Genomic DNA, 27,055 nt, shown 5'->3' on the forward strand with positions numbered 1-27,055 from the left:
CTGGCCATTATTCAAAGGTGTGTCAATCTCGCCTACGAAACCTTCCACGAATCAATACGGAAACCGCCTCGATACAAGGTCCCGTACCTCCCAGCAGAGGAGAAATAGAATTTAACCCGAAAACGACTCTATCAGCTACTGATCGGTCTAGAGTACTATGCGATGTCAAGGTTGATAATTTGGACGCAACTTCATTGATGGATACTGGTTCAGGGGAATGTTTCATGGATCAAAAATTTGCCGACAAATATCGAGAAAAGTTGAACATCCAGCCAATCGTTGGCGAGGTCACGCTAGCGGAAACTTCTATACGCATGCCGATTGAAGGTCAGTGCCTCGCTCGCCTCACCGTGGGGAATAACGACTATCGAAATGTTTCGTTTCACATACTGAAGAACTTGGCAACTGACGTCATCATCGGCGAAAGAATTTTCAAGGAACACGAAAGCGTCACATTCACGTTTTCAGGACGACGGCCTCCGCTCACCCTGAATGCCTTATCAAAAATGGCAGTTCCTTATCCGAAACCATTCAGTCACCTTAGCAAGGATTGTCGCCCTGTTGCGGACAAACAACGGAGATACTCACAGGCAGATCTCGCCTTTATCGCAGAAGAAACGCAACGCTTACTTGCTGACAATCTTATCGAGCCAAGTAATTCGCCCTGGAGAGCTCAGGTACTCGTTGTCAAAAACGAACACTCTACCAAACGACGAATGGTCATTGATTACAGCAGGACAATTAACAGATTCACTCAACTCGACGCTTATCCTCTGCCACGCATCGAGGACATTGTGAATAAGCTTGCTCAGTATAAGATATTCACAACAGTTGACTTGAAATCGGCATATCATCAACTCGAACTGGATCCACGTGACCGAGAATTTACTGCCTTCCAGTCAGGAAGTCAGTTGTTTCAGTGGCGACGACTTCCTTTTGGTCTGACAAATGCTGTACCTGAATTTCAACGAACAATCGATTATATTGTCAAGCAGAATAACCTGAAAGGCTGTTTTCCGTATCTGGACGATATAACAATCGCTGGGATGGATCAGGTTGATCACGACAACAATGTGAAGGCCTTCATGAACGCTGCTTCACGCGCCAATCTTACCATCAACGAAGCTAAGACGCAACTTGCTAAGTCCGAAGTAGCTATTTTGGGGTACAAGGTCGGACACCAGTCTGTTCAGCCTGATCCAGAGAGAGTGACACCGCTCCTAAATCTCCCATATCCGGAATCTCAGCTTCAGTTGAAGAGGATGATAGGGTTGTTCGCCTACTACGCTAGATGGATTGCAAATTACTCGACTAAAATCGGACCGCTAATCAAAGCCACGATTCCTTTAGACAACGATTCCCGTGAAGCAATTGATCTCATCAAACAAAACCTGGCCACCGCCGCATTACGACCCATCAATGAATCTATGCCCTTCACAGTAGAAACTGACGCTTCAGATTTTGCGATCGCTGCAACCTTGAATCAGGAAGGCCGCCCCGTTGCATTTCACTCGCGCACCCTATCGCCAGGCGAACAACGACATTCGGCTGTTGAAAAGGAAGCATATGCTGTGGTCGAAGCGCTACGGAAGTGGAGGCATTTGCTCACCGGGCGGCATTTCACATTGGTCACTGACCAGAAAAGTGTCTCCTTTATGTTCGACAATCGACACACCAGCAAAATCAAAAACGACAAAATCGCTCGTTGGCGATTGGAACTAATGACGTTTAGCTATACTGTCATTCATCGGCCCGGCGTGGAAAATGTCGGCCCCGACGCTCTAACGCGCGCCCATTGCGGATACATGGGAAAACACCAATTGCGCGATCTGCACATTTCACTCTGTCACCCCGGCGTGACCCGCATGTCTCACTTCGTACGAGTCAAGAATTTGCCATTCTCCATGTCAGAGATACGTACCATGACTTCACAGTGCGAAGAATGTCAGCAAATCAAACCTCAGTTCATTCGCTCCGACGAGGAGAAACTAATCAAGGCGACTCAACCCTTCGAACGTCTCAGCCTCGATTTCAAGGGTCCGTTACCCAGTGTTACGAAAAACAGGTATTTCCTCACTATCGTCGATGAATATTCACGATTTCCATTTGCATTTCCCTGCGCAGACATGTCTGCGAAGACGGTTATCAAATGCTTAACGACACTGTTTTCTGTATTTGGGATGAGTTCATACATACATTCCGACCGATGGTCGTCTTTCCAGTCTTACGAACTCAAATCCTGGCTCAACTCTAAAAGGGTTTCTACAAGCAGGACCACTAGCTACAACCCTCGTGGAAACGGACAATGTGAAAAGTACAACGGCGTGATCTGGAAGGCGATTCAATGCTCGTTGAAATCTCGACGTCTTCCTCTCAGCCATTGGGAGGATGTGCTATTGGACGCTCTACATTCAATTCGGTCGTTGCTGTGCACATCGACAAATTGCACTCCTCACGAGAGAATGTTTCATCACTCTCGCCGCTCGACAAATGGCACCTCCATTCCGTCATGGGTGAAACCGGGTCCTGTCTATGTCAAGCGTCATGTACGAAATAAAGACGAACCCTTGGTGGATGAGGCGGAGCTCCTCGAGACAAACCCTGCTTACGCCCATGTCAGGCTTAACGACGGCAGGGAAACTACGGTATCGGTTCGGGATATTTCACCGCGCAATAGCACCGACGTAACCAGCAGAGCTGAATTCAGTAACCACAGCCCGAGCGAAGATTGTTCTGGTGGACAAGTCTCTAACGAAGACGCCACGATTCGTGATGCTACCATTGCCACTAGCACCAACGAAGGAGATAACGAATGTTCGCAACCGAACATTGAACCTGAAAAATCACCGCTTCGTCGTTCAACGCGCGTTCGAAAAGCCGTAGATCGATATGGCGCAGTACCCTATTATTGACAATGTATCACACTTCGTTTCGCAAATATTTTACGGGGGGAGAATGTACTATTCCTCACCATTCCTTATCTGTACTTTACATCATTAGTTGATTGATTCACGTTGATTACGCTCACTCTCCTTACGTAGTGCTGCGAGTAGGTAATACGATGTCAGTTGGTCCAGGTGTTGGGTCTTGCGTTATCGTATTTGAACTGTTCCTATACTGTGTATCTCATTTGTCGTCTGTTACAGAATAAGTTTAATAAAGCCTATCTCTAGGTCAGAACAAGGTGGTACATGCAAACAAACCTACTGCACCCCTGGGATATATCTCAATATGGGTTAGAGTGTAACTAGAAAATTCAGTATTCGTTATTTTACGAAGATATCGATAAAATATGGAATAAATCGAGTGCGATTACAGATTACCATTACACCCTATCTATGGTCTGAATAGTCTATTGACGATTTTCAAATTAAGATAATTTTTGATTCTTGCCATCTTAATATTACAGAAATTGTGACGAGAGCTGTTGGAGCAAACTTTTCAGCTGCTATCATTGCGACATGTAATAATCTCCATGATTACTCATGTGAGGTTCAATACACGTTCGCAGAAGAAGTGGCCGGCAAATTTAATATTGGCAAGGATTCGCCGATGAATTCTTCAGGCATACTGAATATACCTTCTAAGGGTGTGAAGGTGCTTTATACTTACACAAAAGCTGAGTACCCGACTCCTCGTATCATCTCGAACTTCACTATCATCCCACCAAGTAACAACGAATTGACTGTGACGCTAGGAACATCACTTTTGTGCAGAGGTACATTGGCTACAGTGAAGTTTGTTGGTAAGTGGGATTTACACGTCTATTTCAAAGTTCAAAAATACTACTGTCTTATCGTGAGACTGTAATGCGCCAATCGCATTTCTTGAATGGACACTTGGACAGCATCGATTTCACGGGATTATTAGAAGTAGTCTTGCAAACCGTGAGATTATGTCTCAATATCTGCCAGTAAATCCCGCAACGTTCACTCGCATTGAAAATATGTAATGAACATGTGACTAAATAGTATTGCGAACCATAACTTACGATACATAACTCATCTTTGCCTAAAACAGGGGAATTCTTAATAATGATAACATATTTAAAAACAACCGCACGGTTGAGAGTGGTAAAATTGTAGTACAGTTCATTTGCATGATACTACCTTTTACCAAACTAGTTAGTCGCAAGCAGACATGGGGTGATTACGTTATGAATGTAATCGATTGCGATTACGATTACTTCGGAATCACGCGATTACGATTACGATTACAGCAAAATCAGGAAGTAGTCGATTACGATTACGATTACATTGAAAAAGTAATCACAATTACTCACGATTACATTTGTTTTGCTTAGGACTATAAATGATATATGGGAAGACAATACAAGGATTGCGATGAAAAGGCTTAATGAGATATCAACTTTCTTCATACATAATGCGTCATTTGCCGCACCCCAAATTCCTTAATAGAGTGGGGAGCGTGCTCGAAGGGGACTTAAAAGTATTTCGTAAACCAACATATATTAGAGAGTATTTTCGAGAATTTAATTAATTCTTGAAAATGTTTTTCGAGCCCTGGTCAAAGGGCTCCCCTATTTGGATTATGCGCTTTTTTCAAGGATAATAACGAATAAACATGGAAATCCGTGTAAAGCAAGAATAGGATTCGGTACAGATGTGTTAATCATCATCAAATATCTGCTTCTGTTAGAAAAGTCCCGTATCCCGATAATCATCACGTCTCTGCATGCGGTAGAATTACTTAGTTTTGATGTAGTCTATCCTTGCACACATGAAAAAATAGACATGACCGAATTCAGCACCTCGCCAAACCTTGATATAAGAAAATAATAACAGATGCGAAAGGGGGGTCTGGGGGGCGAAGCCCCCCATAAGTTACGGATAGATACTTATAGGGCCCCCCAGTAAGTCTCGCACAGCCCCCCCCCGTTTGTAGGGCCACCACTGCGCTGGTGCAAATATCCAAATGAGAGATTTGAAAGTTGAAGCTCGTTTAATATGAGCAGCAGTTGAACATGGGTCGGCCGACGCCAAGGAACATACGCGCACTGCAGCAACGCAACTGAGCTTGGAGCAGCTGGTGTGAGTCCCTGCGAGTGAGCGTTTTTTTTCTTGGTAAGAGGCGGAAACCCGGCCCAGTGCTCTGATTGTCTTACTCTAAGTGAAGAAATCCAACTGAACATCGATAAACGACGGAAGTACGTGGTAACCCGTCGGTCGTCGCAATTATCAGTACACACTACACAAGAAGTAGCTTTTTGTTTCAAAACAGTTGGTGACCCCTGCTCCAGTATAGATAGCTGGGTTTGAAATGCATACCTCTTTCCCTCAAGAAAAAACATACATAGGTTATATTTTATGGGAACAGGCATTTCGGAGCCGGTCATTACCGCGTCACGATCCCACAACAAACCAAAAGACATATGCAGTTTCGGCCAACACGCAACTCCACGGGATGGGATACCAAAGAAATACCTTGGCCGAAACTTAGGGTATTCGTCCATTGTCAATAGCCGCGCTTGGTGGGCGTGACTAATAACTCCTGTCCTTCCAATCTGGGCCCACAATGCAAATGTCACCCGGCGCATCCACAAAGGAATAAAGCCGTGACAAATTAAGTGTGCGTCTCACAAAAGATATTCTTTTAGTCTGCTACGATTGGGCGAGTACGATATCTTTAGATTATGCAACGGACTGGAGGTCGCGAATTAACAACACACAGTAATTATAACAACATACCAGATACTATGAATATGAATTACGTGCCCTAGCTTTACAGGTAAATCTGACACTCGGGGCTCAGAGAGGTTATAAATGAATAGTAATATAATGCAATTACCAATATTATTAACGAAATTCAGTTTTGAAAATTAACCAACGGTTGGACAGGGGAATTGCTGTTTTGGCTGAATTGCTGATTCTAGCTACAACCCACGCTAACATGTCATGCTATATAAGCGGATGGTTATGGCGGCAGGTCCAAATGCTAAGTAACGAACTGTGAAATAACGATTGACGCCCGTTTCAAGTAGTTATATGAGAATAAGTTATAGTTAACATAAAAATTCTGCCTTCAACTTTATACATACACAGCGAGCTGCTGTTACGAGAAACGGCTAAGCACGGCTCGGTTATGATATATATCAGCAGCTGTTTATTTGTAATGCTTCGTTGTGGAAACTGCAATGTTTTATTCGACGAGTACAAAATTCCGAATCTTCGTCAGGTGTACGTGCGTACGTAGGCCTCCTGCTCGCCAAGCAGCAATGGTAAACTGCGTTTAACTAAGCACAACCCAAAATAAATACATAAGTTACTATTTGAAACTATAGGCAGAGTGGTGAACAATATCCTGCTGCGAGGTAGCGGCTTCTGTAGTGTATTGATAACCTGATATACACCACGGGAGGTGTTCTTACAATCACACTACAATGGCCATCGCATGTCTGTTTACTATGTGTGGATGCTTCTTACGCAATGACGAGCGGAGCTAATACTTCTGACGTTATATGAGTCAGTGGCATTTGAAAACAGACTTTGTGCTATCGCTAACGTGGTATATTATCTTATTCTTGTTCACGAATATTCAGTTTATGTTGTGCTATCGCTAACGTGGTATATTATCTTATTCTTGTTCACGAATATTCAGTTTATGTCATAGTCCTTGTACGAACAAAAAGTAATCGTTCTTTCACACAAAAAAAATCGATTAGATATGGAAAGTAGTCGATTACGATTACGATTACTTCGGATTTTTTTCGAATGTAATCGATTGCGATTACGATTACTTCAAAATGCTGTAATCGTCGTAATCGATTACGATTACTAATCGCGATTACCCCATGTCTGGTCGCAAGTAGGCCGTCTGTATCGCATTTCACGTGACGTACAGGACATAGGGATTGTATTAATTTACTTCTTTTTGACTACATATATGTTCACTATGATTTTTGAGAAATTATCTGGAATCCAATAGTGACGCGATTATTGCAACGGGATGGTATGAAATTTGCAGGTGTTCAGTTACTATACAGACTACCTTAATGATCAAGTATGAATGCGTTTTGGTTGTTTGAGTGATGCCCGCGTCACTGTGAACTCGATGATTATGCAGACCTACAAACTCGATAAATGGACTGTGAAACATAAATATTACCGCACTCAAACACAACTACGGAGAAGTATTAGGGATAAAAATATCCAGAAACAAGAACCTAGCGATTCAGCATCATCGCGTCCTGTATACTTTGTGCTTGACAAAATAAACAAATCTCTCTTTCTCTAGCCCGCAGATAACTCCCTTTAGTCATTGAAGTGATGCATCGTATCTGGTCTTTAACTTGCGGATTGTGTCAGTTTGAGACACGGAATAGGATAATTTGGATGGTTGAATTAATTACTGCAGAATGCAGTGGCGGATCGTCCTATAGGGCAACTGGGGCATTGCCCCACCCAAAATTCTGTTCAATACCAATTCTTTACTATTTATAGACCCACAACCAATCTATATATACCGAAATCACAGCGAAAATCGTATTCTTCTTGTCCTTTCGCTGGTAAATGCCCATATATACCGAAGTCTCTGCGAAAATCGAATTCTCTTCTGTGTTTTCGCTTTGCGAATACCTAGCCGGGGCATGCCCCGGTAGCGCTCATAACAAGCTTTCACTGTCTATATTCTCTCAAAGCCACGCACAGTAAAGAAACGGTGATTTACTCTCTCCTATTCATAAAATTACCGAGCAACCGGGGCACAATAGCTCTGTGCCCCTAAGGTGTGATGTAACAATCGTATCTATAGCTGAACTCGGTTACCGTCATATGCGTTTAGTCGACCTTTGCTGGTATAGGTCGATTTTGATGGTGTTTCACACCATGAAAACTCTTGAAACTTGGTATGTCATGTCGTGAGGGTGGTATTTAACACTGCCCCAAGTTTCAGGGTTTCTACTTGAAGTTTAGGGTAGTAATTCCGTTTCCGAAGTTGAGTGTGTGCTGATCCGTCATGTATCGCAAACATATTTTACTCAAAAGCCGGTATTGGTATCCATTGATTTTGACGATGTTCAATACTGAGATCGGCTGTGACATTTGGCACGGTAAGTCTTAATGTTCGTATCGAACGCTGTGCCAAGTTTTAAGTTTGTCACTGAACTGTGTTAGTGGTAATTTCGTTTCCTAATTCGAGTGAGAGCTGACTCGTCATTTATCGCTAATAGATTATACGCAAAGCCGGTATTGATCTTTATTGATTTTAACGATGCTCCTTACCTAGATCCGTCATAAGCTTTTGCACGGTATGTCTTGATTTTAGTATCGAACGCAGTGCCAAATCTCAAGGTTGACACTCAATGATTAGGGCAGTAATTTCGTTATCATGGTCGAGTATGGTAGAGATGTGCTCCGATCTGACACTTTAGCCTACAACGCATTGCGGATTTCACGCAAAAGCCTGTGTATCTGCGATAACGTTAACTGAGATGATGATATCATTCTCAGTTTGCATTCAAATATTTACTTTGATATTATATTCTCCAATGTCAATTTCACCGTGAAATTGTGGCCTTCAAGCCATTTGCTTACAACCCCCTGAGTAGTAGTATGAGGCAGATTATAGGCAGCCAATGAGCTAACGTGTCCTGCCACGCCCACTTTCAAATTTAAATATTCCCGCGTATTTTTGTTCAATTTTTTTTTTTAATTTTTCTGTCTCGAATTTCAGTGGATTATGAGAAGGGTTACTCTCCGAGAATTGAACCGAGGACCTCCCGACTCAGATATGAAAACACGCCTTCTCCTGGAATCGAACCGATAACCTCATGTCTTATACACCACAACTGTAACCATTACACTACCGCGCTCGCTGAGAAATTCCGTCCGTACTGAACATTTAAGGCCGAATGAAAACGACTCCTCACCCTGACTCGAACCGAGGACCCTACGACTTGTAGAACAGAACCGTGACACGGAATAGGATAATTTGGATGGTTGAATTAATTACTGCAGAATGCAGTGGCGGATCGTCCTATAGGGCAACTGGGGCATTGCCCCACCCAAAATTCTGTTCAATACCAATTCTTTACTATTTATAGACCCACAACCAATCTATATATACCGAAATCACAGCGAAAATCGTATTCTTCTTGTCCTTTCGCTGGTAAATGCCCATATATACCGAAGTCTCTGCGAAAATCGAATTCTCTTCTGTGTTTTCGCTTTGCGTCTGCGCTGCCAATGCCTGTCTGTATTGAAGCTTTTAAAAAAAGGTTGTCTAATAAGGCACAAGCATTGAAAACACATTTGTTATTGTCACCATATATTTTCCGGGATATCGACATGATAGTGCTTCTTATAGTGTTTCTCATCGGAGGCGCTAAATGGCTCCGACGTAATGTCCGGCCTCAAGAAGACCTCGAGCCCACCGACTTGGTTGTACACGACTGGACTAATTTCCGCAGCCCTTTCAGACGATCTGCGCGAGGCATAATCCTCTATAAAGGCCGGCAGTGATGCATCATCCGATGGAGGTTCTGTTTTTATCCTCACGCCAGAAAAATTCGCTACGCCGGCGCTTGAGGATTGAGGTTCTGATTTTATCGCAGCAGAAAAATCCGCTACGCCGGTGCTCGACTCCTCGGCTTCAGGCCTCTCGACCTTCATCCCGCTATCTTCACGAATGATAGCCGGAACCTCACTCGCGTCCTCCATTTGCAGGTTCGCACTTGCCTCGCCGGCTCCATCTTCGCGAGTTTCTGCAATCCCTTGCTCGAGCATAGTGGCTCGACATCTTAAAATTGCGTTTGTGTTACGTTTGTATCTCTGCTTCATGAACTCGCGATCATTAGCTCTATCTTTTTTCTTCAAACCGTAGGGCTTATAATCTGCCTGGACACAGTCCCACATGTCCGCCGTATCCAGCATACTGTCGTCATATTTGCAGAGCATCCCTGCAAGACGCTCATTACTAAAATCTTTCCGCACCGCGCTACGCGGAGCGCTTTTCAGTTACGCATTACGAAGGTTAGCAGAGTGTCGCGAGCGCCGCAGCCACGCTGGATAGGTAACGAATTTGAAATTAGCGTGCCTACGCGTAAATGATTTAAATTCCTATCGCTAAGGTTATGTAAGTTATATGATATTAGCGCAATATGGAATAGCTCGGAGGCGGAGATATATTTCGGCTCAGGTAACGGGGATATTGTCAAGGTAAGTATTATTACGTATTTATAGATAAATACGCTTCGGTTAGCTCTTTTTATGACACTTTGCGGCTCTACCGAATATCAATCGATATGATGCTAATATCCAATTAGGGACTGTCGCTCTGATAGCGGGAGAATCTGAAATTCACGGGCTCGATAGTTTTCGACGGTCAGGTAGCCGATCGCTATATATATATGCTACCTAGACGTTAGGAATTAAGCATTCTTACATACGCTATCATAATGACATATCCGGAGATATAGCGACTTGTGAATCTATATTTACAGATACAAATTATGGAGAAGAAATGAAGAGGATCTTTCTATCCCGCTTCGAGGACAGCAACTTAGAACCGAAACATAACTATATCTATATAAATGAGCGCTTTATGTCGATATATTAACCGTGACATTAAAGCAACATCCACTTACAGATCTTTCGTGCAAAGGGGATTTCATTCGCGTACGTCGTTCAAAGATCGACGCTTCGGCATGATGCTGATATTCAATTTTCGGGAGCAGCAACTGTCGCTGCGCTAACGGCGGAATCTGAAAATCGGGAGCTACGTTAGTTGTTCAGGTAATCGAGCGGTATATATGCTACCTAGGCAATAAGAAATTACGAGTTCTTACATAAGGTATAACAATGACATACCCGAAGATATACTGACTTGTTCATCTATGTTTTACAGCTTCAACTATCGGAGAAGAAATGAAGAGGATAGTTCTAGTCCCGCGTTGAGGACGACGCCTTAGAAAATCGAAACATAACTATCTCTATCGAGCTTAGTGCTTAGGCCTATATATTTTGATTTAACCTCGATATTAAAGCAAGATTCACTTACAGAGTTTCTGTGGAAAAGGCATTTCATTCGCGCACGGCTGCTCCTTGAAACAGAAGATATGGGAATAGCAAGCTTCGTAGAAAAGGCATCTCATTCACGTACATCGGCTCCATGAAACAGCGATATATGGGAATAGCAAGGTTCGTTTTCTTCTATTTTTAGAACTGTCGTGTACTATTCAACGGAAAATATGAAATTAGGTACTCTTAGATACGTGATAAATAGCACAATTCCGCGGATTTGGTAGTTTATTCACATTTTTAACATTACAGAGTCGATATGATGGGATTATAACATTCAAGATTATTCACTCCGTCGAATCCGCTCGCGACGAAAGTGAGGTACGCGTATTACATATCCATATATGATTGTGTGGAACTAGGCGTGACTTCGAATTTGTGACTTTTGCTTACGAATCGCGCCGATGATTTTAAAATGCATAAAGCGCGGTCTTTTACAAAATTGTTGCTAGGAATGCTACATCCTACTTTCCAATACTTCAAGATTATTGATTTTGAAAAATAGAATAGCTTTAGGTGATTATCAGCTCATCTCCGGGATAGTAACTAATAATATAAGCTACGTTATGAATAGCCGCGACGCTATCAAGTTGACATAAACGAAAACTACTTTGTACGCTTCAGAATCACGAATTATATACACGTATCGCATGCTTTAGCGCGGTATTATGCGCAGCATTCCTGAATTTACTTTTCAAACGGTGAAATTATATTAATTCGAGATCGTGACAAGGCGCTAAGCTTGATTCAAATTCGAACCTTTTCGGCGCCTACGAACAGCAACGATGATTCTAAAATGAACCATTTGAAAAGTAGAAATTAGTGAAGCGGAATGTCTGTTTACCTACGGAGTTATAAACGCTACTACTCGATACGCAATAGTATCATACTGCGCCGCGATGTTGCATGAAAGTAATACTTTTCGAAATCGTTTACTTCTAGAAGTATTCGATGATCGCCGTCCTAGTTACATCTCTTAGTTTGTGAGTAGCTAATATCTTCTCGGCGTTAAGGCGCTATCTAAATTCGCATAATCTTCAGTTCGCGATACGTTCGGGAATTACTCGAAACTCTCGATTTGATACATGTTTATTTTCAAATGTACGACGCATAAATTCGCGAATACATAGTATGCGATTTCATTCTAAACCATACTGTTGCTTCAATTCTGTAACGAAGCGGCGTACAATCGTGTCATTCATGCGATAATCTTCCCCGAAGCAATTTAAATAACGTTCAGTAGTCCAGCCACGCGCTCGGCATATCAAAAAGCTAATCGAATACATACCACACGCGCTGCTGCGTTCGTGTTGTAACCTTTTTATGGTGCAAGTATAATTATCCGGTTCAATAAAGCACGGTATCTCATATTTCAAAGGCATCAAGCCGAAGCTATCGTGAAAATGTGTTCCATCGTTATCTGCATAAATGCATACCCAATGAGAGCCTTTCTTTTTTGCCTCGTCATAATTAATCACAATAGCGTAGGGCGAATCGGGCTTTTTCGGTAGTTGATCTATGGGAAAGGTGCCGAGGAATATATTTTTCGTCGCGTCGCAACACCACAATATTTCATCGATTTCATCTTCGTTCATATTACCGTAACTTTACGCGTACTGCTGATTTGTAATAGCTTTTGAAATTCCATGAAACAGAGCAACGTCGTTTCAGCTGCTAAGCCTGCAGCTGGAAATGTAATCCGTAAACTGATTGTGCCGCTTTTTTGTAAGTCGAAGCACTCATCCAAATCATCGGGTCGTAAATTATATACTAGGAGGCAGTAACCGGCGGCGAACTCTGCGGGGGTTATAACGCCACGGTTTCGCTCCATTGCACCAACATTTTGTATCAAGTTATGGTAGGCTTCCATGAAATGAAGCTTGTTAAAATCTAGCTCGTAGCCACCTTCTGGCATCAGAAACCCATTCAGTTTCAGCTCGACTCGCTGCATATTATCGTGTATGAAATTGTAGGGGTTTTTAGTGACATCGCCCTGGAAGGCTTTCGTGGCTACCATGCCGATTATTAAGCGACTCGGTAGAGTTCCGCTATATAGATTACCGATATCTATTTGAGTCGTTGTTGCCGCGAATGTCCGCGTTATCAGTCTAGTGTCAATGAACGGATATTTCGCCTGCGCATTAATCATCATGGAGCTCTTTACGTCCTCGCTGACTCGAACGCAGCACAACTGTAATTCCTTTTTCGCTAGAGCGAATTGACCTGCAGCATCGCCCATTAAAAAAAAACTCTTCGGATTTAATGTCAATTCAAACTCGAGCGGCACGTCGTATAAAAGATACCGATCTTGCAGGCATAGTCCGTGATGGATTTTAGCGCGTATTTCGACCACGTTACCCGCTTTGTAAGCTTTACTCCTAGCAAAATAACCTTTATTAGCGGAAGCCGCAGTACCACCAATCGTATCCATTTGTCCCGGAGTATCCTTGAAAAAGCCTTGGGCTTTTAATGTAGAATTTTGAACGTCATGCGGAGCGAATAAGCTATGCAGATAGGATGAATAAGCTTGGACTTTTACGTCTTGTCGGAGGTGCTCGTCGCCAACTTTGATTTGTAGTTGAGAAATCAGCGAATCTAATATATTGTTCATAACGCCGACATCCTCCTGAGCACCTATCGCGTCGTTACCTTTCTTCAATTGCAAATGAAATAAGAAATAACTTTCGCTCAAGTCGATAAAGCTGTCGGACCCCTGGAAGCGGAATGTTATTACGGAAGCGTTATTCGATATAGGCGCTATTTTGATAATTCTCTTCCGTTCGACACTTGTCTGTGTTGGCGGGATATGAAACAGGTCGAGGGAGGGGTGGGTCCCATCGGGTGAAAGAGCATGAATTAAGTCCGCCATCCGTCACGTCTTTACTAAGTAATGATAATCGTCCGACTGTAATATATATTTAATCGAAAATATCTTTACGGCGCCTTTTTCTCGCAATTTTACGGGCACGTTTCGGCATTTTTCTTTTTCCAAGTAAGTTATCAAGAGCGTTTCCAGCGGCCTCTTTGCCGCGTATTTTAAGACTATCGCGAGCATCCCGTCCGTTGAGAACATCAGATGCTACCTGTGCTCCTGTGTGTAACAAGCGTTTCTCGAGAGATTTAGCGCCTCTCGAAATAAGAGGCATAACGCTTTTCCCAAAAGATCGGAATAAGCTCCCAAGCCCGTGACCTCTCTGGACTTTACCGCGAAAAAAATTTAGATTTCCCCCGCTCTGGTTGTGATAATAATTTCTGTACGCCTCACGGTCACAGCAATAATGACTCTTCATGGTGCCTGAGGGCAAGTGTGAGATGAATAGGCGCGCCTCCTAACTTTATAGTCTCACCCGTATCGTCACGAATAATGAGGCGTAGTTGAATAACACGCTGCGTGTTTAAGGGGAAGAAATATATTTTCTTGAATAACATATGCTGATATTCATCTATTTTCGCTGTAACGCGGATATTGCGTAGCAGCGGTGCAGTGGTGTCGCCTACGATCTGTGGTCTGATGATATCCGTATAAACTAATACATTCGTCACGGGCACGGGCTCTGCTTTAAAAAAATCTTCTTTGTCTATGTATTCTACCATCTAACTGTATCGGTACGAGCCCGCCGCACGCGAGAACGGGATTATTATTTCTCGTGAAAAGTGTTGGGTCGCTCACATCCTTGAATGGTCCTGTTATCAAGACTGGGGCGGAACCGTCTACCCAAATAAACCGCGCTTTCTTTTGCTCGTGATTGATACGTTCCATTAAACTTATTCTATCGTAATAGTTGCCAGACGGGAAATAATAAAAATTGTTGTCGCCTTCTGCGTCATTGATACTCCATAATAATCCGCTATAGGGCGGGAACGCGGGCTGGATGTTGTTTTTAAATGAGAATTCGGCGAGTCCGATCTCATATTCTCCGTATTCTATAGGTTTCGCTAGTTCGATAGTGAAATCAGACTCGTGTGATGTAAGATGAATGTATTTCATAATGGCACTCCGCGTCTACGAAAATGCAATACGACAGTCGAAGGCGAACTTCGAAAGGGTATTTTCTCACCATTCCGATCAAGTAGCAATATTTCGATACGTTCTAGCCTATTTATATTGAGCGCGAAATAGTATGGCTTCGTATAAGATTTCGAAAATGATTTACGATCGTCCACTGGAACGACACGTAGCAACGGTAAAAGCCTACCGCTATCTTCTTGCGGCTCAATAATATTGCAGTGAACGTAAACGAAATCGATTGTCGGGTCATGTCGCATCCGAAAGTTCAGATGAATTCTTCCGTTCGTGAAGAAATAATTTGAAAGTGTGCAGTTACTATTCGGGAAACGAAACGCTATTAACTCCGCGCTCGATTCCCTAAGAAGCAGGGAGCCGTATAGTTATCCGTGTAATAGAGAGGTATTATGCGTTACGTCAGTCTTGGGTCGCCATTTATCGGTGACATCTTTATGCGGTACGGATATTGACATACTGCGATTTTCGGGATAGCACGATACTTTTACATCTGGATTGTCTCTTTCAAGCGACTTGAAAAGCTCATATAACGAGCTGTATAGTCCAAGTTTGAAATGAAATTTTCTAGATCTCTGTTCTGTAGTAATCCAATAATTCCTATTCGCAACCCTGTATTGTTTTTGATAGTCCGTGGGGAAGGCTATTTGAACCAAAGCACATTCCATATTTTCTACGTCTTTCGGCACCTCTAATTCAATCCTATAGCTTCCCGTTGTGTTATCGGGAAATTTGTCCATCGATGCGTTCGAAAATAGCGTTACGTAGCTCATATTTTGAGTTTAGGGTTCGGTAGCATATAGCCGACACAAGATGATAAGAGAGATATCCAAAGTTCTTTGTTTCCGTTCGCGATGGTGAGATTGTATAGCGAGAACGATACGATTATTAGTATAATAACTAATTGCGCTATAAACTGGTAGATGTTTCGACTAGACGAAATCCTTCTTGTCGATCCAGGAGTCAAATTCACTTCCATATCCCAGCCAGCGTACTAAATACTGTTCACGCCCCGAGCGTTTACGCCTTCTTATAATCTTCTCAACGCGCCAATTTTGAGGCTCGATCACAGGCTGTAACTCCTCTCTATAGAATCGACCATCGATCACTTCATCTGCGTAATCTCGTATACGATACATGGGCGGGTCGCCTTTCAGGGCTTGCGAAATATAGAAAATTTCACGCTGCCAGTTCGGTAGGCTGCTTTTTTCGAATAGATTCCGAATTTTTGATATACGAACGGCTTGACCTACGCTAAGGTCGGGCTGTTTAGCCTCTTGAAATCCGTAAAGTATTCTCCAAACCGATTCCTGATTAGATGAATTCACTTGTTTCGGACTCATACCAATACTGCGATGCCATGTTGCGTTATATGAGTAGGCAAAGTCGTCGAGGGTATCAATGTAATTTCTCGTGCTATTTTTAGTGAAAAATCGGTACATAATTGCTTTCGCAGTACGAATAAACCGCTCAATAACGGACGACTTTAATTCGCTCTTTGTATAGAAATACCTAACTTTGTTTTTTCGCAAGTAGTTCTGGAAATCGCGATTAGTATATTCGCTACCTTGATCGGTTTGCAACACCAGCGGCACGCGCTCGCGGAATACTTTATCGAAGGCGGAAATCATACTAGATCCGGTTTTATTTTTTATTGCAATCATCCAAGCGTATTTACTTAGCACATCAATAACAACGACCACAAAACGAAAACCGCGATTGTACTTTGATATTGATTGTAGATCCATCAAATCGCTCTGGAATTGCGCATTCATTCCTGATACGATTACACGCTCGCGCTTGAATTTCTTGCATAACGGAAAATGTAGGGTATATGTATCTTCTGCTTTGAGCCATTCTTTCTGCTTCTGTAAATAAGCTCCCCTATAAGAGTTGGGCTGCTTTGGGTCAAAGTAGTCTACGCGATCCATTCTTCACCGTAAACTCTGGGATTTGGCTTACGCTGCCTCTTATAAAGCCAGGGAAACGAAGGTTGTGGAATTTGACTGGATTTCACAATCTTTTGCGGGCGTTTTTGCGGGCGCCTTTCTTTCGCCGTGGGGATCGCGATCCCCACGTGTGCGCGGGCGGCGGGAAGGGCGGTCGCTCCGTCTTCGTCTTTTCTCAAGTTTCTCAATTGAGCAATACCGTGCCTATACAGAGCTAATTTCTCTGAAGGTTTCAACTGGGAGCTCTTAATTTTCGCTATATGCTTATCAAATTTTTTCTCCCAATCGTCTTTACTGCGAAATACGGGGAATTGCAGCTCATGCATTCTTTCCGAAAAGTTTACCCAACAGACTACCGATGACGGGTATCGCGGCGCCTAATATAGCTAAAAGAGACTAGTTAGAGAAAAAGTTTCAGTTGCGATTGTATATCATTTTACCCGAGAGAAATCCTCCCTTTTGAAGAACCCTTCGTTGACCTCTGCGGGTTTTCTGAGCCAAAAGAGTCCTAATATGTGATTTATGTTTTCTCAAATTCGATTTTCTCGCCGCAGAGATCCGTACCGTTCCGCTAGCTAAATTATGAATGCACTGGCACACGCAACTTAAAAATTGATTGTTCGATAATAGTTCTTTTCGCTGTTTGCCTTTGGCCTTTTTCAAAAGTTTCAATTTAACGTGATAATCACTTAATCGTTTTCGAGATATGCTGCTTCCTCTCTTTGTCATGTTGAATGCGCGAAATACGTTATGTGACCGGTATTTATTGTTGATACACCGTCAACTTCTGATGCGGGAATATTTTGCTGCGTAATCGATAATTATCTTCAGTCTCCTGCGTCAGATCGACTAGTATATAAGAGTAAGCCCTGCGAGTTGCCTTTTTATAGGCTTCTGTAAGAAATCCGGCTTTTTCCGGGAACATTTGGCGCGACAAGAAGCTAATTTGACTGGCATCTCGTGGATTTTTGAATATGACAATATAGCTAGCGCTTAGAGTCATATCACGGAAGCCCTGGCCTCTATAATATAAGTTTTGCGTGATAAAAATTACACTGATCTTTGCGTGATGGCTGTATCGAGTGAACAGATCTCTCGCTTCTTTAGCCTCGGTCATCATGTCATCAATCACCAATAAAATGTGCCTATTTCCGTTTTGTAATTTTTTCAGCTCCGACAGGCCGCGCGAAAATTCTACATCTTTCATTTTCTCGTATAACGGTTGATAATTATTATAAAGCCAAACGATTCTCTCAGGGATCGGCCTTATCATTCTTTTCGCATTCTTAACAAGCTCATAAGTAAAATAACTCTTGCCGCTGCAGCTTGGTCCGGCTACAATCATTCGAAACGGAGCGTGTAATGTACGTATTCGATCCATTTATTACAGTGATAAAGGCAAAGTATGAATTCCATAATGAAGTACAATCCTTTTATAATAACCATAACTCAATGCGGTTCTATATTGGCGATACGTAAACATGTTAGCTCCGTAGCAACGGAAGCCGCTGTTGACGCCTCCAGTAATTGATCTATTTTGAAGAACGCCGGCGAAATCTTTGAAAGTTTTGTTTGCCGTTTTTTGAAGCCCTTTCGAGCTGTACTTATCGGTATCGCCTTTGCAATAATAGGTCTTGGAATTCAAGCCGACGAACGCACTTCCGCTCCATTCCTCTTTGAATAGGCCGGGTTCACGTCTCGAGTAATTACGCGCCTCGATGCAGCAAGATCTCTCGGTTTTAAAGCCGACTGGATCCCTCTCGCATTCGTGTTTATGCTCTGCGCAAGTGTGCGCCACGAACCACTTGTCGTGATTTTCGAAAAAAAATTTTTTCATTGAAGGCTTAATTAATGAATAGATCGAATCGGCGCTTATGCTTATGTACGCCGAATCAGTATCTGTTTCGAGGAAAGCCCAATCGCTATCGTCCAGATACTCATACAGACAGTCATATATGAACTCCAACATATGCTTTTTTGCATTGCAGAAAATTGTGAATCCTACAATGATGGGATGTTCATGACGAATAGAAAGCGGCCGAGATGCTACCTCGAGTAAGCCGTCGCCCGTTTGATCAATGACATCGGCGTCCAAAAAAAATTTTTTTTCAATGCAAGAGGGTAGCTCCTCGAACGTAATGTATTCGTGTTCCCTGTATTTGGTAGGATTTTGAATGGTCCTTCCAAATCCACTGTTACCAATATTTTTCCAAGTTAGGGCTTCCATTTCGCGCGCGTGATCTTTCGGGAGGACATCTCCCTTGCGTCGCTCTGTCGAAACCCTATCAACAAAGGGCAAAAACACGCGTTTTCTTACATATTCAACTGCCTGAAATATGCGCGTAACGACCATGCCGTGTTGAAGGTACCATTGAAGCAAATCGCTATTAAATAACTGGTTTTTCGCGAAAAAACTAGATCCGAGAAATTTTTTGGGGAACTTAATATTATTCTGCTCGGCGTAAAGTCGCATGTGGTCACCGATATCACACTCGTTTACTTCCATATGCTTAAAAAACGGCGGTAACTCTTCGAATTTCGATTTCAAATGCTCGGGGCAATGTATGTCACACTCGATTGCGCCGAAAAATTCCCCGCTAACCGTGCGATCGAGTAATTGCCGCTCAGTGAGATAGTAGGCTTTCGTGACGTTGCGTGATAGCCGCGAGGCAAATTGCGCGATTTCAGGGTCTTGTTTCATATTCATCCAAACGCATTCCTTCATTCGAATGACGGTATATCCGAGTTTTTCAAAATATTCCGTATTCTGCTCGGTAAGTTCGCGTCTTTCGGTATTCTCGCTATATCCGCACCTCTCGCAGGCGTGGTAATAGCAACCATCGTACTGGAAGATGAGTTTACCGGCGCTACCGTCCACAAATAGGGCTTTATTTCCAATTTTCACTTGACTACCGTTCCAAGCGTGGCGTACGGTGATGCCGCGAACGTGACTTTCGTATTCCAACCATTCGTACTCTGCGTGAGTAGGCCAAACGCGCTTTTTATGAAATTTTTTCTTCTCCTCGTCATAAAGCCATCTGATAGGGTAACCAGTCGGCATGCTTTGGCCTATGCACATTAGGTACAAGGCATTGCTGTCGTATCCTATCACTTTCTTAACGGTTTTAGCGCTATCCCCGTAACGAAGAAGGCGTATTTTTGTTTCATCCGACATGGCAAATCTCGTAGAAATTAACGAAAGCCCGCCGATCAAATTGTTCAGGATCGTTTCATGAAGGTCGGCATTAGCCTTATTTATTAGAGTGATGTCGCAACAATCGCGATACATTAATCGATTCGCGATATTAGGTAGACTTACATTACCCTTGAACATGTCAATGTCAAGCTTTTTGTAAAATTCAAAGTTGTTATTCAGCGCTGTTAAGAAGCCAACCACGTCGCATTCATTGTAATAGCGGAGAAAATCGCGGAATGTAGTCATACCCTCTCGCTCCCAGACTGCGAGACATTCCGCGTATTGCTCTTCCGTTATATTCGAATTTCGATGAGCGTTGAAAAACGAGTCATGGCTCGGTAGAGCCGTTTCGTCGAGGCGCTCAATGCTATCGAGATATTCGTACGGAAAGTAAAATTTCGTGTTAATGCCGTCGCCATATAGCTTCATATAAGCATCCAAACTGTAACCGGGACTTAGAAATAGAGAGATATCCAAAAATTTCAATCTGCGCGTCGAGATTGTTAGATATGAGCTATTCCTTTTCAAAACAAAGAAGCCACTTTCTTTTCGTAATATTTTGATTAAATATTTCTTGCATAGATCCAAATCATATCGCGAGGAGTTGAAACCGATTACCGGAATCTGATCGAGCCAAGTATCGAAGTGATACGATAGAATATCCAAATACGATCTCCCGTTTGTTGGATCGGTTGATTTGCGCTCTTCGATCAAATTGTTTAGCTGGTTTATTTCGCTCGCGAAAGATTCACGCATTCTCGAAGAGGCTATATCCTGTACGCGATGAATTTCCGAAACCATTTTCTCTATTAACGCCTGCGGGCATCCATCGGATATGTACGTCACCGTATCATTGGTCACATTGTTTGAGATTGACACGGAAACCGGTACATGTCTATTGATAAATTCTACTTTCGCGGTGTTAGGTTTGAGCTCATCTTTCACTAACATGGATTCAAAGTCGAACGAGAGGCGATACGGAAAAAACCTTTTTGATTTCTCTATAAATAACCCTGCACTTTCCAATTGTTCGAAAACGGTGAGTTTAGGGCGATATACACCGCTCGCATATCTCCGTGACTGGGCCAATTTGCATTCACGTGCACGGTGACGATTCAAATTCCGCCTATTCGCGAAGAAAGAGTTACACGATTCGCAGCAAAACGTGGCGGAATAAACTTCAATTTTAGTTATTAAACAATAGTGTCCATTTTCAAGGTGTATATGAACCGGCGTCCCGTCTGCTTCGGACTGCCGCAGCAGAGATGGTTGATGATCATGCTTCTCATAAATAAGTATCCTTACGTTAAAACATTCCTCAACTTTAGATAATTCGTCAAAGGGCACGCCGTTATTAATAGGCATGTTGTATCGCGCCTGGAATTGAGATGCCAATTGTGAGACATGCGTCTCGTCCCGTTTTTTCTTAATGGCAAATGATACGGAACGGGAAAGGCATAGTGAATCGTTCAGTAGTGAACCATCCTTATCTTTAATAAACGTCCTAATATGACGACATTTAAATGCCTCGCTCGATATCGAGGTTAATGTAGGACAGCCCAGTAAAACACGTGTCATCTCGTACAAGAAAAATTGAATATGTGTATGCAAACGCAATAAAACTTGGTATCGGGCCTCGCTTGTCTCGCGTGCTCGTAAGCAGCTGATAAATCGAGCGTGCTGACGAAATGGTCAAAGTCCTCACGCGACAGAATTGTTTTTGGGATGTTCAAAACCGCGCGGCTTGCTTGGGGATGAAAATAGCTATATCTTTCCGTCTCGCGATTGTACAGCAAGAAGCCAAAATCATAGTTCAATTTGAATTGTCGAAATCTTCTCGGGTATATAGATGCGATGCGTGCGTGGATATCATTCATTTCTCTAGCAAGGACACGCACATTGATCACCTCTTTCGCGCTCTTCGGGTTGGGTCTACTGTTTACCCACTGCGAATCGATAATGGCATCGTAGTGGGATTGAATAACCTCCGTCGCGTCATTGTCGAAACCGAGCGAATCGTCGACAATGAAGGTGGCATCTTCTTCGTAGCGCCTTCGGCGAGCCATATATTTTATGCTATATTCTGAAAATACATAAACGATACATTCATAAAGATATTCCGTATCGCAGACGCAATTTACACTTGAAGGCTTCATAAAGGAATACGTATTTAATGTTTTCTAAGTTACGCAATTCCTCCGAGTTGGGAGCAAATTTATCAATTTCTTTAAGGACATTTTTTGCAATAACAAGAAAATCTTTTTGCCATTCCCCGTATCCTTCCAGTGAGACCATTTTTCTCCAAGTCGCGGCTTTCTTGATATCTTCATCGATCAAACCTTCGAAGGTGGCCGTCGTGACATCTCGCCTACGCCTCGCGTCTCCTGCGCCGTATTCTTGCTGCAACAGCATATTTAAATCTTTACCGCAACTAAAGGGCTCCATAATAATCTGAGAAAAACAAATTCAATTGTCATAACAATCATTGTACTCTCGCTTAATCTCATCGAATTTGCTATACAATTCGCGTGCGTGTACATCGTCATCAACATAAGAGCCGTCATGATCGAATTCCGAATCTGACGGTATGAATGTGCGAGAAAATATATCATGTATAATTCTACGGCGAGCATGCTTACTCATCTCAGGCAAATACGACGCATAAGACTGATTACCGAAACGGATAATCACGCTGCTGTATTGAAACATTCCACCGAGGCTATTAAGCATGACATCGCTTCCATTCTGTATTTCGGATACGAGCCAAAACGAAGACGGATTTACGCGTCCGTAAGTAGACTGTAATGGACTGCGATGAACGTGCATAATAGCCTCCTGCAACATCTTGTTCATGAAAAACAGATTCCCACAATTACGAATCACAGAAATGGATTTCGAAGCATCATGGTATTTGAACGCCTTTAAATTCGAATGAAAAGGTTCTAGGAAATTAGCAATTTCATCGGATAGCAATAGATCGATCAATACCTCTTTCCCCGTGTGATTTTTACCTTCTATGAAAAAGTGCAGGGAAAAATACTTCTTATGCATGTAGCCTTCCATAAGGCTGATGATAAATACGGCACGTAGAAAATTAGGACTCCGTTTACGATCAACAAACAACACCTCATCAATATTCTGCTCAAGAGAGCGGAAAAATAGTATGCCGTTATCGATCGTAAGTTGAGGATAATTCATGTTATAAATCAACCCATCGAATTTTTCCTCGTCCAGTATGTTGGTAGCGATACGGCGCCGTTTGCGGGTGATAGGAGCCGAATAAACTCTCCATGGAGCAATTGTCGGCGAGTAAGGTGGGCTTTGGGCTCGGGTCACAGCTGTAATCGGCGGAGACATAAACTGATCACCTATTGGTAATATGCTTCTATCGTCTGAATCCTTATTGAAGCTGAGTTTACGCTTCACGTTAGGCTCGCATGCTCTGAGAAGTGGTCGAGGTCTGGCATTGTCGCTCGGTGTCAGCATCATACCATCGACAACTACGGATACTTCATCCTCATTGCATTCTGTCTCGGCCCCAGAATCGGTAATGGTTATTACGCCGTTATTACTAGCGCCAACTCTCCCTATTTTCGAATCTTTCGCGGCAGACCTTTCAGCCGCGATCGTAATATCGATCAATTCGGTATCGATATCGGAATCAAAATCTCCGATCGGTAATGTATCGGACTGATTATCACCGATCGGGATCACAGATTCGCTAGTCAAGTCGGTTACTTTCTCCATTGCAGACATATTTGTTTCCGTTTGCCTATAGATTCTCGGCTTATGCGATTCTTATATATAGCGATGCCCACGCGTGTTTCACGCGTAGAGCGCGTGATGGTATTCGTGTCATTCTTCCATATTCGAAGAAATCGATGCTAACGTTCTAAATGGTGACATGACCCGCGGTCGCGATACATTCAAATTATCCGCTCGATCGTAAATAGATGATATCTACTTATCCGACGCTCTAACCTTCTAATTCCGTGAGAAATATACGTCTGCGCGGATATGCCCTACGTGTCTTCTTCGAATTATTCCTAAGATAACTTCTGTTTATACTTGATGAACATTAATGTTACAGTTTAGAGAATAGAACACCGCGGGGCGAATCATTCGATGAATTCGTGGTATAGACGTATTGCGCTCAATGTCTATATAAAACGCGCTAAGCGAAAGCGAATATAACAATCTAGTTGGGGATGTCGAACATTGAGCAATGCGACTCTACTCGCGTTGCGGTAGGGGGCCCGACTTCTTCAAATTATGCTACATTCAATTGCGCTTGTAGTGGTACTAAACGTTCACGTAGCGTAGAGGTAGCGATATCTGAAGATGAGAATCGCGCGGGGTCCGGTGATCACTACCAACCTATGATAAATAGCAGAGGGGAAAAGATATATGAATGTTACGCAATGCATAGAGATATAACTGTCTCACCATTGAACGACCCCGTGTTTTATAACATGATTCGCTATGCTCGAAGACTAAGTACATTTTCGCGTTGGCCAGATAATATTAATGCCTCTGGAGCCGAGCTAGCGGACTGTGGGTTGTTCTATTTGGGATATAAGGATATTTTGAAATGTTTCTCTTGCGGCGGTATGCTACAAAGTTGGTTGTCATGCGATGATCCATGGTTCGAGCACGCAAAGTTCTACCCGTCGTGCCCCTTTCTAATAAAGCGTAAAGGTCTGCAATTCATTCATGATGTCTGTTTTGCGACGCCTAATATAAGACGGCGCTCGACGAAATTTGATAGCGATTCGGAGTTTGCGGCTGACATGATGAACTGTTGTACTTATGTTTGATTTTTCTTTTCCAAGCATGAGTCTAGCTATTCGAGGAGATACGTTTTTGCCAGATGGCCCTTATAGGAAAGATTTATACGTGTTTAATGACATCACAAAATTGCGAATTGATGCCGCGAACGGTGCTGAACTGAAATCGGAGCAACTCGTTGTACAGAAAACATGCGGCGCGATTCAGAAATATCGAGCCACTCTGAAACATGAGGGGGGCCTGGTCGTTACCTATCGCAGCAATGGGATCGATCATTATCAACCTATCAATCCGGCCGATGAATTCATCATCTATTCCCCGAGCATAGTTGTTCACAATCCCGATCTCCCTCTGGTATCGTATATACTTCAACCCAGCGAACGCTACGTAAAACAGAACGGGCAGATCGAATGCAAGGACTCCGATCGCTGCGCCGGATGGCAGCAAAGCGACGGATTTTCTCGAAACAGCAACACCCAACTCGGAGGATTCCAGCAAAACAGCAACACCCGACTTGGAGGATTCCAGCAAGGGCCTCGAAGCAATGATGGGCAAAGATATCAATGATATATTTTGACTTTATTTTTCATGCCTGAAATAGATGAATTTTACAAACCGCAATATATTGTCTATTTCGCGTGTAAACGGCATAGAAGCGTATATAGTCAATGAGGAATACTGTTATAGCGCTACATAGGCGTTTATATTGGAAGCGTGCGAAAGCCTTCCGGTGCCTAATTTCGAGACAGTGTAGGCTCTAGAAGACCTATTAAAATCAAACATATTCTCGATGAAGACGAGGTATTGAAATCCTACTGTATCGGCGAATGCGAATGGGAATGCTAATCGTCGCGAAATCGTTGTTGCGTAAAATTAAATATGTATCACTTATCATTAATAACGAACGTAATTAGAGGAAGCTAGCAATAGCTTAGTCGTATACGAGCTTCGTTCAATGTTTATACTTGAAAGTTGCTGATAGCCTTTTAAAAGCTTCAATACAGACAGGGATTGGCAGCGAGCGCGATAGTGTAATGGTTACGATTCTGTTCTACAAGTCGTAGGGTCCTCGGTTCGAGTCAGGGTGAGGAGTCGTTTTCATTCGGCCTTAAATGTTCAGTACGGACGGAATTTCTCAGCGAGCGCGGTAGTGTAATGGTTACAGTTGTGGTGTAGAAGACATGAGGTTTTCGGTTCGATTCCAGGAGAAGGCGTGTTTTCATATCTGAGTCGGGAGGTCGTCGGTTCAATTCTCGGAGAGTAACCCTTCTCATAATCCACTGAAATTCGAGACAGAAAAATTAAAAAAAAAAAATTGAACAAAAATACGCGGGAATATTTAAATTTGAAAGTGGGCGTGGCAGGACACGTGGCGTTAGCTCATCGGCCTCATACTACTACTCCCCTGTCAAGCGCAATAGCTATATTTCGTTTTCGATGGCGGCTAACAGCTGATCACTTTATCAGCCTATTCCTCAGTAAATTTGAGCCAAAATTCGGTGTTGGTCTGTTCGCATTAATTTTGACAGTGTACCATACCGAAAAGGGCCATGAGGCCACTTCTCGATGATGCTATGTAACAGTGTACTAAGTTTAAGGCTTTCATCCACGTATTTATTCGGTAATATATTTTCCAAAGGCGATTTCGCAGCAGAGCTATAGACAGTAATAAAGTCGTATGTGTCGTGTTACAGTCTCTAGTTTCAAGGACAAAATCTCCTATGCTGTACCGAGACCGAATTTCCGAGGCTGCTATTCTTAGTTCTTCAGAATGATGTTTTGATTTCAATATGACAGGCCCAATCTATGAGATAACAATTGCGTACCTGTCCGAACTCGTTGACCTTTCCAATTTGGCTTACGCTATCTCTCGAGTCGAGATATAGTCATTTCAATTTCTGGAGATAATTAGTCGACGCTATCTCTCGAGTCGAGATATAGTCATTTCCATTTCTGGAGATAATTAGTCAGGTCTAGTGCAAACATGAACCGTGTTGAATCTTTGTTCCGTACGCCGTTTACGCACTTACCACACTTCAAGTCACAGCTCACCGGCGGACCTCTC

At 42.8% G+C, this 27,055-nt stretch overlaps 3 protein-coding genes, 1 long non-coding RNA gene and 1 pseudogene across 13 annotated transcripts in view; 3 read left to right on the forward strand and 2 right to left on the reverse strand.

The window, feature by feature from the left end:
- Window positions 1-27,055, reverse strand: part of LOC145450005 (peptidyl-prolyl cis-trans isomerase pseudogene) — a 430,289-nt pseudogene that overhangs the window by 240,655 nt on the left and 162,579 nt on the right. The gene's annotated exons all lie outside the window — the stretch shown is intronic.
- Window positions 1-27,055, forward strand: part of LOC145450002 (uncharacterized) — a 245,823-nt gene that overhangs the window by 154,397 nt on the left and 64,371 nt on the right. The gene's annotated exons all lie outside the window — the stretch shown is intronic.
- Window positions 1-27,055, forward strand: part of LOC145449997 (uncharacterized) — a 127,168-nt gene that overhangs the window by 88,951 nt on the left and 11,162 nt on the right. The gene's annotated exons all lie outside the window — the stretch shown is intronic.
- Window positions 9,964-11,365, forward strand: LOC145450164 (uncharacterized). Its single transcript, XR_013918442.1, has 3 exons — window positions 9,964-10,029; window positions 10,088-11,156; window positions 11,289-11,365. It is a non-coding gene; the product is annotated as an uncharacterized LOC145450164 (long non-coding RNA).
- Window positions 10,603-26,150, reverse strand: LOC145450162 (uncharacterized). Of its 6 annotated transcripts, none has more exons than XM_080328661.1 (3): window positions 22,110-26,150; window positions 11,017-11,059; window positions 10,603-10,720 (listed from the first exon to the last, which is right to left on the reverse strand). In XM_080328661.1, the coding sequence occupies exons 1-3, from the start codon at window positions 22,356-22,358 to the stop codon at window positions 10,677-10,679; spliced, it is 336 nt and encodes a 111-aa protein (XP_080184787.1). In that variant the 5' UTR covers window positions 22,359-26,150; the 3' UTR covers window positions 10,603-10,676. The 6 variants fall into 6 exon arrangements, 2 of the variants coding, with proteins under 2 accessions (XP_080184787.1, XP_080184786.1); XM_080328660.1 differs by having other exon boundaries at window positions 22,101-26,150; XR_013918440.1 differs by having other exon boundaries at window positions 10,633-10,720.

This window comes from Botryllus schlosseri, chromosome 11 (genome assembly GCF_051294905.1).
Source record: "Botryllus schlosseri isolate E-star chromosome 11, Bs_hap1, whole genome shotgun sequence".
Lineage (NCBI taxonomy): Eukaryota > Metazoa > Chordata > Ascidiacea > Stolidobranchia > Styelidae > Botryllus > Botryllus schlosseri.